Source organism: Setaria italica, chromosome V, assembly GCF_000263155.2.
Source record: "Setaria italica strain Yugu1 chromosome V, Setaria_italica_v2.0, whole genome shotgun sequence".
NCBI classification, from domain to species: domain Eukaryota; kingdom Viridiplantae; phylum Streptophyta; class Magnoliopsida; order Poales; family Poaceae; genus Setaria; species Setaria italica.
The window spans coordinates 39,620,681-39,635,167 of NC_028454.1; the positions used below are offsets into that span (position 1 = coordinate 39,620,681).

A 14,487-nucleotide genomic window follows, 5' to 3' on the forward strand; every position below is an offset into this window, starting at 1 on the left:
AGCTGCAGCGAAGACACCGTTACACGCTACTACTCTCTCAAATCTTTTAAGGATGTTTGGTCGCCGGACACTAAATGCCCCCATCAAGCCAGTAGCAGCCAAAAATACAGGGATTTAATATGGGGGTGAAAAAAATCACCAATAACCGGTTAACTTTTTTTTGCGTGGCAACCAACCAAACAGAGAGAGGTAATTTAATCTGGCATCCCGCAATTCGAGGTGACGTGTAATGATCAGAAATCAAATACGCTCGTAACAATAGGATGATGAGATTAATGGTGATATATCTAATTTTTCTATTATCTACATTGTTTCGAAATGCAACATTACTGATTAACCAAATAATAAACATCTTAAAATTTCACAAATCTTCGTTTTGAAATGTTATATCACTAAAATAGGATGGTGTCGCCTAGCACCTAAACGAATAGCCAGTTGTCCTATCGCAACTTAACTCCTATGTCTAAAATTCATATGTCTGTCTCTTGCACCATCCTGTCCGTGCAGCATGACGTCAAGGTCGATCCAAAATTATTTCACACATCTTTTAATGTTTCTTTTTTTATCAATCTAAAACTCAAAATTGTTATTATTAGTTGGATCAACCAAATATCCAAAATAAACTAGAAATAAGGATAGACCACGTCATTATTTGAACCGTTGTGTCATCTATTTGTTCTTACTAACACTGCATCATGAAAATTTATTTAATAATTGATGGTACTAAATCATGATATATATTTCATTGTTTAGGTATAAAGGTCGTCATTGAGATAGTCTAAATTAGAATAAATCTAAAAATAGTTCACATTATATTTGGGGACGAAAAAAATAGCTCCGGGATGAACTACCGCACCAAGGGAAGGGTCTCTCTGCAACGAGCATCCAGAGGGCGTTCCAGCGATCGACGCGCTCCCCGTCCGATCGGTCCGAAAAACCAAACGCCTGAGTGGCTGAGATGAGACGACCACCGGACTGCGAACCGGCTGAGTGAGAGAGATGCGAGAGCGTTGGGCAGGAAGAAAAACCCCAACGCATCCTGCCCTCCCCCTTGAGCAGAGCGGCCAGTCAGACCGCCACTCAACTCTCCGCCCAGCAGATCACTCGCTCATCCATGGCGTCCGTCTCCTAGCTTCCGCTCCCGCCCCCAAGCAGCCGCAGCCGCAGCCGCAGCCGCAGCTGCGAGGATTCTGATCAGGTGAGGGGTCGTTTCCCTCCCACTGAACTCAGTCGGTGCGCGACTTCTCGATACCGCCGCCGCCGGTTTCTGGCCCCTCTCCCTTCCACGCATCGATCCGGTCGCTTGTCCTTGTTCCCCTTGTCACACACTGGCGCCTGGCGGCGGGGAGACGCGCTCGATGCCTCGCGGTTCGCCTAATCGCCTCTCCTCTCTCGCCCCCGCCCGCGGCGGAAGCTAGGGGGCCAGGCCGAGGTGTTTCTCGGCTCCACCATTAACCGCGGCACCTGCTCGCGCTCATCGCCGCGCACCTCTTCGTTCCCCTTCCCGTTCCCACTAACCCTAGTAGTTGTGGAAGTTCCGAAATTTGCCTGCGAAAACCCCACTTCCCGTCGTGGTGTTCTGTACTGGGAAAATTGATAATTTTCCAGGCTATCTGCCACATTCGAGTTAGGAGTTATGCCGTTCTTGAGCCCAAAGCATTCTATTGAAAGTCGAATTTTTTTTTCCTTTCGTAGTTGAAAGTTGAATATGTTCTACGGGGTACTTTGATTTGACTTTTTTTTGGCCAAATTGAGGGTTTGATTCGCCTATTGAAGGTCGTACTTATCTTGGTTTTGGGGAGGGTATGCATGATAGAGTGGACGAGGAATCTTGCTACCGGGCTTGAAATGGGTTTAGTGAATCAGCAGAGGTGACTTAGACGAGGTGACCACTGTTTGAGGATTGGGAATCCAGCAGACCTTACCATCAGCCATCTCCAATTGATGATTCATTCGGAATTGCTAGCAAATCAGAATGCAGTTAGTCTTGTCCTGGATTTTCTGTCATTGCTAAACTAATAGGTTCTGTTATTAGGCGCCTGCAACTCGGCTAGTTATGCAGTTATCCTTAATACATGTTTCTACTGCAATCTATTGTCCATGATCCATCATAGTCTGATGCTCTACACTCTTGCTTAGTGAAGTGTACATATATAATTTATAGAAGTCACTTGCAAATTCTAAATGCTGCCTAAATCCTTACCATTTTGTTAATGAGGTAGGTGATGACATGATCATTAACTGTGCTTTGTTCACACAGGAACTCAATTGCTGCAAGTTCAGATGAATCGGCCATCAAATTTCATGCCTACTCCTGATCAGGATGTTCTGGATATCAAGCCCTTGAGGACATTGGCTCCAATGTTCCCTGCGCCCTTGGGTGTCAATACATCTAACCAGTCAACCACCCCACCGTTGATATTCGTCACTCCTGCTGAGCAGTTTCAAGGGGGGTTTGGTGCTTGGAACAAATCTTCTGCCCAGTCATTTTTCGCTTTCGGCGGCAAGGATGCTTGTGGAGGCAAGGCTCATACTTTTGGTGATCAGAATGTTGATGGTGGCAAGGCTGCCACTTTTTGTGATCAGGATACTGTTGGCAGTGAGAATGCTGCAGTTGGTGATCAGGGTTGTGCTGGAGGGCAGTCTGCTGCACATTGGACTTCAGATGTGAGTGCCAATGCCAATGGCCCCATTGACGCCACTCCCATTTCAGCTTACAGGGCAACACGGCCTAATGTTATATCACTGGACGATGATGATGACGATGACGAGAATTATATTGCTAACCAGACATCAGCATCTGGAAGGAAGATTAAGAGGCCATCCCGCCTAAGCGGATATAATATGAACGATGGTATGGGCAGCGATAGCTCCAATAGCATGAAGACTAAACGCCCCAAGCCCTCTCACAAGAAAGCTTCTGCTAACAATGAGCTTGCTGTGGTGCCTCCATCTGGTGATCCCAGGGAAATTGTGGAGGCAGTTCTCATGACATTTGAGGCACTGCGGCGTAGGCATCTTCAAATGGATGAGGAACAAGAGACTAGCAAACGTGCAGACCTGAAGGCTGGCGCCATCATGATGGCCAGGAATCTTAGGGCCAACACGGGGAAAAGGATAGGGGTTGTTCCTGGCGTTGAAATAGGGGATATTTTCTACTTCAGGATGGAGCTATGTATTATCGGTCTGCATGCTCCTAGCATGGCCGGAATTGATTATATGACTGCCAAGTTTGGTGATGAGGATGATTCCATTGCAATATGTATTGTTGCTGCAGGTGGATATGACAACAAGGATGATGATACAGATGTTCTGGTTTACAGCGGTTCAGGAGGCAATAGCAGGAACAACGAGGAGCGGCATGACCAGAAGCTTGAGAGGGGCAACCTGGCTCTTGAGAGGAGCCTGTCCAGAAAAAATTTAATCCGGGTAGTACGGGGCTATAAGGATCCAGGATGCTTGACTGGGAAGGTTTATATTTATGATGGCCTCTACAGGATTCATGAGTCATGGAAGGAGAAAACAAAGAGTGGAACATTTTGTTTCAAGTACAAGCTGCTGAGAGAGCCAGGACAACCTGATGGGGTTGCAATTTGGAAGATGTCCCAGAAATGGCTAGAGAATCCAACAACTAGAGGCAGTGTTTTACACCCCGATCTATCTTCTGGTGCAGAAAATCTCCCAGTGTTTCTTGTTAATGACATTGACAATGATGAAGGACCGCATCATTTCACCTATATTACTCAGATCAAACACTTGAAACCACCCAGCTCTATAAAACCTGTACAGGGTTGCACATGTCTTAGTGTTTGTCTGCCTGGTGATGCCAACTGCAGTTGTGCACAGCGTAATGGAGGCAACTTACCGTATGGCTCATCAGGATTGCTAGTCTGCCGCAAGCCTATGGTTTATGAATGTGGTGAATCCTGTCGGTGTTCATTCAACTGCCGTAACAAGGTGACCCAAAAAGGAGTTAGGATCCACTTTGAGGTCTTTAAGACCGGAAATCGAGGCTGGGGTCTTCGTTCATGGGACCCCATACGAGCTGGTTCATTTTTATGCGAGTATGTTGGTGAGGCTATTGATGATGCTAAATGTGATTTGAATAGTCATGAGGATGATTATATGTTTCAAACATTGTGTCCTGGTGAGAAGACTTTAAAATGGAATTACGGACCTGAATTGATAGGGGAGCAAAGCACAAATATTTCAGCTGATACCTTTGAGCCTCTGCCTCTTAAGATAAGTGCAAAAAAAATGGGAAACGTCTCGCGTTTCATGAACCATAGTTGTGCTCCTAATGTCTTCTGGCAACCAGTTCAGTTTGACCATGAAGATGATCATCGCCCGCATATCATGTTCTTTGCATTGAAGCACATTCCTCCCATGACAGAGTTGACTTATGACTATGGTGATATTGGAACTGATTCTAGTGGTGTTCCTAGAGCTAAGAACTGCCTTTGTGGATCCTCGAACTGCCGGGGGTTCTTTATCTGACTACAGAAGATGTGCATTCTATCTACCAACATTACCATCAGTTAGGTAAAAACTTCTGAATTTTTTTCCAGTTCTAAGCACCAGCCATACTTATAGTTACTGTTGAACTTTCCTTCTTGTTTCTGAGGGATGGAGTTATTTCACAAACAGCCAGTTTGCTTTGGTATCCTGTTTAGTTTCTTACAGTAAATCCATACTTTGCTACAGTACTATTTAATTTTGTTTCCTATTTATTTTACTGCTGGCTATCTGACAATGTATCACATAAGTTTTATATCCATACGTTATCAGGGTGTGTTTAGTTTGAGGAATCAAGTATTTTAGAATAGAGTGGTCCATCATGCTTGAGTAATGAGGTGGGATGGATCAACTCATTGTATCCATATCCAGCCTACTCAAACCAAACACTATATACGGCATCCCATGATGAACAGTGTGGAACCATTTCCATTGTTTCATATCCAGCTTTTGATTTCGTTATTAGCAAATTCTTGGCGATGTGGACTTTGAGTCCCAATTGTTGTCTTAATTCTACAGCTGATATTGCAAGACAGTATCAGATTTAAATGTTCTTAAATTGCCACTCAGCATTTGGAAGTGTTTTACGTGATACTCCTTCAATCAAGTCTCTATATTTGTGCATACATGTCAATGGAATTATCTCTTACCAATGGTCATACATGCCTTTTGCAGATCTTTTTGGGCGTTACAGAAGTAAAAGCAGGACCGGTTCAAACGGCTTACGCCAAGACTGCCATTGTGGAATCATTAATTTAACTAATGTTCTGCTTTTATAAATACCCATTCCCGCACAACTGTTCCTTTTGTGGGGAAGAACGTAGGTCTTGCAGTTGCAGGATCAATTTTGTATAGTTTCTAGTAGTGCGCTAACCATGTGGACACTTCAGTCTTGCGGCCGTTCAAAGAATAAGTGATCCCTTGGCGGTCAATTATGTGAATTCAAGTATGCAAGATATTCGGAATTACTGCTGGTATGCTGACATATGGTTTAATGGTTATTTGAACTCGCTCACTCCCATTATTTGCAGTTAAGTACTTAAGTAGTTTTCTGGATGTATACACGAGGGCATTATGATGGTGTTTTGATTGTTTTCCATGTTCTCTCTTCCAAAATAATTTGCCACTTCTTTTGCGACAAAGACATCCACCGTTATCAAATACTCCCTCCATCTCTAAAAATATACTCCCTCTATTCCAAACAAATTGCATAATAATATCTATGAACCTAGAAAAATTAAAACGACCTGCAATTTGGAATTGGAACTGCATAATAATATCTATGAACCTAGAAAAATTAAAACGACCTGCAATTTGGAATTGGAACGGAGGGAGTAGCATATAAATTTGGACCTTTAATAGTGCATGTAGCAGCTGTTGTATGCAAATAAAATTGGGCCTTTAATAGCGCATGTAACAGGTTTTTCATGCTGAAGAGATTGACATGCAATAAGGACTTCGACGTTGGGACGACGGTTGGCGCCACCGTTTATGCCCTGAATTCTTGAAATACAATGGTACACGTTGGGTCTCCATCTGATAGTTTCCTGTCTAACTAGACAGAGAAGCTCTAGATAACCAAATGCATTGACGATTCAATATGGTTCATTTGTTTCATGGTAGGTTGAAGTTGAACTAGAAAACAACAGCTTGAATCGTAGATATGCTCACAATCGGTTAAAGTGGGCCTTTACGTTAAGCCTGGGCAAAGGGCACCCGAGTAGAATCTCGGCCACGATAGGATTTCACATTTCGCAAATCGTAGCGTGCGTTTGGTTTTGGGACGACGTGGGTCGGGTCCAACTCGTGTTTGGATGAGAGGGATGGGTTGGACCAGTCTTTTATTTGATCGAAGAGGTTGATTGGTTGAAGAGGTTGAGAGGGTTGGGATGGATGTCCTTTTAACACCGTTAATTGTGAACCCCACCTGTCAGCTGCGGAACCCACCTGTCATCCTCTTCTTTTTTGTCCCTCACTCCCTCTTTCTTCTTCCTCCTTTCTTCTTCCTCCTGGCGCCGCCCGGCCTCCTCTCCTCCCTGGCGCCACCGGCTTCTCCCCGGCGCCCGCGCGCCCCCTGCTCCTCCACGACGCCGCCAACCTCCTCCCCCGCCGCCGATCTCCTCCTCCCTGCGCCGCCTGACTCCTCCCTCTGCGCCGGCCTCCGCCTCCACCGGCGGGCGGAGCTCCCCTGGCCGCCCCATCCCCGCTCGGCTCCCGCTCTCCCCTCCCCGCCCACTACCACCTCCTCCCCGCCGCCACCCTCTCCTCCCCACCCGGCAACGCCGCCTCCTCCCCACCACCACCCTCTCCTCCCCGCCCAGCGATGCCAGCTACTCCCCGCACACCGACGGCGACCGAGGAAGGCAGCGACCACACGGGCGAGCACGAAGATGGAGCCACACAGCGTCCATCTAGGTTCGCGCGGTCCGTTGATTTTGGAGGAATTCGCTGAAACCGAATCTCATGGGAATATTCCTGTGTGGTTGAACCCAACCCAGACCTCTTTTGAACCAAACGCAGGACGAAGGGGGTCGAACCCGTTCCGGACCCCTCCCAGTACCCAAACACACGGGTAGTATCACAACTTTTCCCAGTTCGAACTTCAAACTCATACATTGGTTACAGAACTACGGTTAGGTTTACATACATTGGCTAAAATTGCCTAACTCAAAGCTCGCACTATTGGCAACTGAAAATTGGCTATGTTACAGAAGTTTGAAATTTTAAAAACACAAAGGGAAAGATTGGTTCAAAGCATCCTCGTGGTGTTCCCGACTCTGCATTCACATGTACATATGCTCCTTGACTCTCTAACCACACGTTGAGAACGTCGGATGTGCAACTTGATGTTTAACAGTTTACCAGCAATCTGCATTTTGGTTTTGGAATGTCAAAATGGTCAGACTAGGCCATGTGTTTCGTAAGTAGAAGTAACAAGATTCATGAGAAATATAAATGCCACTGCAATGAAACAATTAACCTAAGATCCTTATAACTAAATAGCACTAAAGTAACAGGAATGTTCATGAAGCTGAACAGAGTACTAGACAACCTATTTCGTGATACAACTGCAAGAATAATGTCAGCGAAATTACCATTCTCCATGTAAGGTCTTCTGGTCCAAGAGGTTGAGCAGGACTTGAATACAGAAAATGCCTTGAAAACTGTGAACGAATCACAGGTAAATTATTAATCATCAATACTGAATGTTCCCAGGCTGTATGTACAAAAGGAGTTGGATAAAGCGATCACCTTCACAAGATTAGATTGCATTTCTCTGATCCTTTTGGCATCGATTCTTCTTAGGTAATTCATGAGCCAGCCAGGTTGCAAAGCATCAGTTGATGAAACAAATAATGCTATCTGCACAATAAAGCATATCATTGAGCACTGCAGATTCACACTAGAGTGAAAAGTAGTTTTGAACAGCAGCAACTTAAATGGAACATTAGAAACAGTGAGATGCAATGATATATCATCATGGTATAGTCAGTTAGCCACAGGGTTGAAAGAAACCTTGACACTATATGATAATGCAGTTCCGGCAGACTGCAACCATATTCTGCTGCATGGTTCCACATAGCACACAGTAGTTTGGTGTACATCCGAGTAGCAGGCATGTTCTCTTCAGTTAACAGTACAATTATAACCAAGCCACCTCCATTCTATCAGAAGTTCACGATGCAGTACATACCAAGCAGACAAGCTTGAGGTTAAATGATTTTGACGCACCGGCTACAATATTAGTGTCATGTAGCAACTGCACTACAACAGGCGCAAGAAGAGGAGCGACAAGGAGCAGAATGGCACCAATGCTTTGCTGTAGCCACGGATGGCGTGTATCTTCGGTTTGGCTTAGTCGGTTTGTTAGGAGTCGGTTAGGTTTGTTACATCGATCGGTTTGGTTTGTTGAGAGGATCAAGGAGATTAACTGGGAACGTCTTGGCATATATAAGCCAGTGTACAGCGTGCTTAAAAGCAATAGATTGATCTCTCTTTACCCTTCCTCTTCTCTACGCCCTGTCTCAAAGCGTGACGAGCTGATCATGGCTCCAGTATCACTGTCAAGGTCCAACCTCACATGACTATGCTCACCGCAATCCACCTTCCACCAATATCCCACTGCCATCACAGTTAGAGAAGCTTCAAGAACTTATTGGAGCTGAAAACCAAGGGGTACTTTTTTTTAATCTCAGGCTAGGCATTTGGATGATCCTAAAAGGAAAGCTTCTAAGGTTGGCTCGACAGGGAGCCAAATAAGCTCATTATCAGTGGCAAGACACTTCAAAAGCAAAACAACTCCAATTTCCCATGATTCCAGTGTTAATTTCTCTATTCCAAATAATTAGCTAGTAAAGCTTCCCATTGAACCAATTAAATAATGAGCCTAGGCAAGCACAGCATAGATAAGATGAGGCTGGTTTGTCCCATTGAGGTCTATATCTCAGCTTATCAAATAACTGTCAATCAATCAGTACCCATTGAGAATATAATACCAGAACCGTCCATTATGAACAAATGTGCAACTAGCTGTTCTACTATTGACAATACAAATGTATTCGTTGATATTAAGGGAATGCAACTACCAAGATATCCTTCATTTTCAGGAGGGAAAAATAAATTTTAGACTCATGCCTACCTTGAAATACCTTACCACTACGGATTAAGAGAGATTGGTAAAGGCATGTGAAATTAGCATAAAGATATTAAAAGCTGTCTGGATCTCCATGTTTACCTCCCTATAGTCAAGTATTCCTTCAAAAGGAAGCTCCAGTTCATCACTTATTATAACTGGGATACATCCACTAACAATTGCATCAAACAGGCGAGCAGAAGATGGGGTATCTCCAGCTGGACTCAGGCAAAAGAGAGACTTGCGCATGCCATCCTGAGCTGCTGTTTTTCCCTGAGCTCCAGCAGAACCTTCTTCTATAACTATGCCTTCTGCACCTTTTAGTTCCTCCACAAGCTTACTGCGGATCTTCCCTCCCTAGAGATAAAAATTTCAATGAAATAGATGCATAAAAACCATATAAGGCACGCACAAGCGGAAATTTTGCGTGCGTATATTCTGAACCTGAACTGTCAAAACCTGAAAAGTGGTACCAAGAGACTTACAGCATTTCTCTTTAGCCTTCCTCGAAAGAACAGCAATATACTTCTTTTGGATTGAGTTTCGGATACACACTTCGAATCACAAAGATCAACATTTGGAACATATGGAAGGATGACATCCTTTTCCAGATACACCTGTCCTGGTTTATACCTGAAATAAGACAGTGAGAGTTGTATTGCTCAACTGAAGTATGCAAGCAGTTTTCCAAGGTAAAGTGGCAACTGGGAAACAATGATACCGTACCAGTTGCCGGTTGAATCCATATCAGGTAGAAGCCATATTGCCTTCTTCACAAAACTCCGTACTGACTTAAATGACCATGGGTGGTGAACAGGAATGACATGATCTCTGCCTTCTGAACGTTGCCAAGCTGGCTGATTAGTCACCCACTTTAAAGCTTCCTGAAATCAAGGAGTAATGTTGATAAGGCCCTCTTGGAATAAAAAGAGATGACTAAACAACAAAATAATTTCCATCAATATAGGTAAATATTTTAAATGGTGTCCTACTGTTAATAGAACCAGAATCAGGCAATGTTGTCGGTCACTATAATTTAGATATACTTTGGGGGGGGGGGGGGGGGGGGGGGGGGGGATCCAACAAACCTTCACTGGTTAGATCCAGACTACCAACAAGAAGGACTAAATTTTAGTTTCATCAATAAATTTGCCTACATAAACACTAGTTTGTGTGTGTGGATGTCCTAAAACAAACATTTTTCGAAAATTAAACCTTAAGAGATGCTCCCACACCCTATAAAGTGCTTTGCATTCTTGTTTCTCCAGCAAGAAGTAACTGATTGTTGTGAAGAATGGCACATAGAAAATGTCTGCTTCTTCTTGCCGCTGAACCCTGAGGACATTCTTCAAAAGTCTTCGTGATTCAGGCGCAATGAGATCCGCCCATAGCCAGTAGTCAATAGAATGCTGCAAATGTGAATGAAGAAATAATTTGATTATGTAGACAGATGGAATAAAGTTCAATATCTTAAAAAGTATGCGATATTTGTTACATAATTACATACACAATTATTAGCTGAACAGAGATGTATTGAAAACTATGCCCAATAATTGTTACATAATTACACATATGATTCTGTAGCTAGAATTGTGGTATCAACATTCATTGCTTTTGGTATGATTCACCTCACCACCCAAAACAATGCCAAGAGTCATTTATACGTGTAAATTTGATAGTGTTCAAAAGAAATTCTGAAACTGCTTTACGAATAAGATGCGATACTCTAGTGTGAATCACATTCACCTCACAACAGAAACTTTGTATGATGAAAATTCTACCAGCCCTCTTGGGATCTACTCCCTCCGTCCCAAATTATAGTTCGTTTTGGCTTTTCTAGATTCATAGCTTTTGCTATGCATTTAAACATAGTGTATATCTAAGTGCGTAGCAAAATCAATGAATCTAAAAAAGCCAAAACGACCTATAATTTGGGACGGAGGGAGTAGCGTACAAGCATACAGCCCAGTTCAGCAACATCAAGCTTTCCAAAGCATCAGCGAGCAGGTGTATCATAAAGGAGGCTAGGAGAGTATAATTATCCCACTTCCAACCAGGAAGCAATCCACGTGAATCAATGTGCTACGATTCTCAGTTTTTCACAATAAGGACAAAATTCCCCACTGTCATGAACTTAACTAGTACCACACACAACCAAATCTACAGCCAGGCGCCTCGTATCATCTCGACAAGATAAACAGAACAAAATTGCAGTTCGATCTCACCGCACGCCCACCTGCTCGATGAGCCGGTGCACGGGGCTCCCATTGGACGTGAGATTGTCCGTCTCCCGGTACGAGTCCCTGAACAGCCTCAGCAGATCGTAGGTGAACTTGCTCGGCATCTCGTACACGTAGACCCTGAGCGGCCCCGCGGCGGGCGCGGGCCACGCGGGGTCCCCGTAGAGCCGGGCCTCCTCCTGGGCCCGGATCGCGGCATCAAGGTCGCCGGGAGCGGGCGCTGAGTCGGAGGGGTGCGGTGCGGCGAGGAAGCTTTCGAGGGAGGCGAGGAAGGAGGTGGTGGTGGAGGAGCTAGGGCTCGCGAGGACGGCGGCGGTGGGGCGGGGCGAGGAGGGGGAGAGGAGGAGGAAGTAGGCGGCGGAGAGGAGGATGAGGACGCCCGCGGCGGCGAGGAGCCGGCGGGAGGAGGCAGAGGCGGGGCGCGCGTGCGCCAGGGAGGCGAACTGCTTCCCCGCCATGGTGGTGCCTCGCTTCGCTGGAGACGCACCGGAGCGTGGAGAACTGTGGAGACTGAGAAGAACAGCAGCTCTGTGTTCCTGTCGAGGAAACAGTGTGTGGGCCGCGGCGACTGCACTGTGCTCATTGGCCCAAAAGTGGCGATCTTTGTAGGCTGGATAGCCTGTGGGCTGAATTGAAATAGCCCGTCCAGCCCATTTACATATTTACGCATAGCCGGTTTCTCTTTTTCTGTGTACCATTTTTTTCTATATATGAAAAAAGATTTGTGCGGCATGCCATATGCTTCAGGGTCCTCACATTTCTTATACAAAATTTTCAGCTCCAGGCTTCTAGCAAACTATCCGTACTACCATTTCTGTTACTGTGTATTGTTGACTGTCTCCGTATATATCTGATGGCAACTGGTGAGCCGCCCACTTGGCAATTGGCATGCATGACGAGGCACAGGTCGCCGTCAGAGAAATTATTGATGCATGGCGTAAGAAAAAGAAAACGGGGCCTCACTCACAGCAGGCAGGATCATGCGCGCACCATACCATACGCGCGACGCGAAGGATGTGCATGCATGCTTGCGTACGTAGACCAAGCTAAACGCGCAGCTCGTCACTTGCGATCGCGTCAAGGTCATCTATCCTTTATGTCAGCCGAAGAAGGCCAATAAGAGAAGTGTGTGCCAGCGCCCAGCGTTGCGTTCGTTTGCGCATAACCCCCCGCCCAACTCTAACGACGTACAAGATGGCACTCGTATCGTTTACTTTCGTGGTCTAGCTAGCCAGATGGCTGTATGATACTGCATCATCATCGATCGCCAATGTTTGTGCCAAACTCTTCGCTTACTGTCAACCTAAAAACGTGCATGATTTTCGCTGGAAATTTCACGTTGTGATTCTTTTTGCCGTGCTAGTTATAAACTCGGCAGGTCACGACGGATGCGTGCTCTTCTATGGTCTGGGTACGTTTCCGGCCATATACGCACACATGTGATGAGTTGCGTGCTGCTTTTCCTCTCTCTCCTTTTCCAGTTTGAGGATTCAGACGATGAGATGCATCTGCACGATCTCGTCTGGTGAACTTCATCCTTTCTGAACTTCATCTAACTTCAAAGCTTATCAGGCCGCACACGGCTAGTTCTAGCTCCAAAAAATGGTTCATAGACACATTAGATCGCAGTTCTACTGAGTGGTCGTGCAGTTTTTTCTTCTTCTTCTTTCTGCAGGGGTTCCTTGTTGGCCTTTGGTATCTTGGCACGTACAATCATTTGAGTTGCTGCAACTTTGCAGGACTTTCGGGGGCTTACCAGACGGATCGATCGATCCACTTGATTTGCATGCGTCGCCAGTGGCCTACGTAATAGGCGTACATACATCAATGCATGCATGTATGTATGGCGCACGCCGGGATGCCGGCCGCCGTATATACGCGCGCGCCGTTGCGCGACGTCCGCAGCCAATGCAATCCCTTCTTGTCGCACCCACCAAAACCACGTACGCGTCTCCACGCCCTTCGTCGACGCCATTTTGTCCGCTCGATGATCAGATCCGGGCAGCCGCGGGCGCCTGCGCTGAGCTCATCGGCCGGCCGGCGGCCGGCCATCGATCGATGCGCACAAGCAAACGCGCGATTGGCCACGGCACGACCCTCGGCCCCCTGGCCGGCCGGCCACCTTTTTTCCTCGGCGCGGCGGCTTGCTTCAGCAAATCATCCAAACGACCCAGCCGACCGCGTGTGCAAACGCAACGAGATCATGAGCTGCGTACAAGATCGATCGATTGCATTTACGTCCCTGCACCATCGTTCAGTCGTTCACATGCACGCAGATGGTGGATCAATGAGATTTCAGCGTGTCGGTCAATGGAGAAGTACGAATAAACCGTGGACTACCACGACTTTGACCTTGGAAACGCGTATACGTAGGTACACCTACACACACCAGAAATTGACCCAGCGCAGTGCTTCGTTCCAACACAGCAGTGCAGTACGTCAGTATACAGCACTACAACTGTACCAGTGAGATTTGGTCGAGCAAGCTAGGTTGGGTGCGCACGCGGATGCACGAGTAGCAGTGTAGCGCTAGGCCTTGTTGGAAATTCAGCGTCTGGAAACCCGACGGTTTGTTCGCAGCAAAGTTCAGGGAAATGCCTGCTCTCCTCCGCTGTCTGCTTTTGTTACGGTTCTCTACGCTTTTTCAGGACAGGAGCTGCCGGGTAAGTAACTGCGCGAACCTTGACGTAGCCATCTATCTGATTGAAGAATCTACGCGCGCATCAGCTGATTAACGGCCGCGCTGCGAACCCTGACGCGGTAGTATCTTTCTTTCCTGCTGCCACACCTAGCGCCCTGTACGCGTACGGTGTACCCGCGGATTCCTGTGCTGTGGCCGGCGCAAGCACGATCAGACCGCCACATGCGAGGTCGGGCGGGCCGAAGGGCAGCGCCCGCCGCCGATGTCACGGCGACTGCACCGACTCTGCTGCTGCGTTGTTCACAGTACTAGTGCTGCTGCAACCTGCAGTGCAGCCACGAAGAAGAACTGAAGAACCCGGCACGAACGCATCGAGGGCTTTGCTCGTTTTCCTTTTCTTACAAGAGTTGGTGAGCGCGCACGCGCACACTATTTTCTCATAAGAACGGAAATGAATG

General features: G+C 46.3%; 2 protein-coding genes across 2 annotated transcripts; one reads left to right on the top strand and one right to left on the bottom strand.

Moving 5' to 3' along the window:
- The first annotated feature begins 996 nt into the window (after nucleotides 1-996).
- On the top strand, nucleotides 997-5,530 carry LOC101777191 (histone-lysine N-methyltransferase, H3 lysine-9 specific SUVH1). Its single transcript, XM_004970259.3, has 3 exons — nucleotides 997-1,198; nucleotides 2,261-4,542; nucleotides 5,191-5,530. Exon 2 carries the CDS (start codon nucleotides 2,284-2,286, stop codon nucleotides 4,495-4,497), a length of 2,214 nt encoding a protein of 737 aa, XP_004970316.1. The 5' UTR covers nucleotides 997-1,198; nucleotides 2,261-2,283; the 3' UTR covers nucleotides 4,498-4,542; nucleotides 5,191-5,530.
- A 1,558-nt stretch (nucleotides 5,531-7,088) lies between these two features.
- On the bottom strand, nucleotides 7,089-11,909 carry LOC101776779 (probable arabinosyltransferase ARAD1). The gene is made up of 8 exons (XM_004970258.4): nucleotides 11,385-11,909; nucleotides 10,384-10,557; nucleotides 9,875-10,032; nucleotides 9,634-9,781; nucleotides 9,251-9,505; nucleotides 7,768-7,878; nucleotides 7,611-7,679; nucleotides 7,089-7,384 (listed from the first exon to the last, which is right to left on the bottom strand). The coding sequence occupies exons 1-8, from the start codon at nucleotides 11,844-11,846 to the stop codon at nucleotides 7,265-7,267; spliced, it is 1,497 nt and encodes a 498-aa protein (XP_004970315.1). The 5' UTR covers nucleotides 11,847-11,909; the 3' UTR covers nucleotides 7,089-7,264.
- Between the last annotated feature and the right edge of the window lie 2,578 nt (nucleotides 11,910-14,487).

Bases quoted from the DNA above. Each gene is read 5' to 3' on its own strand.
- LOC101776779 (XM_004970258.4), bottom strand. From the start codon at position 11,846: ATGGCGGGGAAGCAGTTCGCCTCCCTGGCGCACGCGCGCCCCGCCTCT. The intron at 7,879-9,250 runs GTAAACATGGAG...TTTATTGTGCAG, and splicing joins GAATACTTGACTATAGGGAG to ATAGCATTATTTGTTTCATC. The intron at 7,680-7,767 runs GTGATCGCTTTA...ATTCGTTCACAG, and splicing joins TGCAATCTAATCTTGTGAAG to TTTTCAAGGCATTTTCTGTA.
- LOC101777191 (XM_004970259.3), top strand. From the start codon at position 2,284: ATGAATCGGCCATCAAATTTCATGCCTACTCCTGATCAGGATGTTCTG.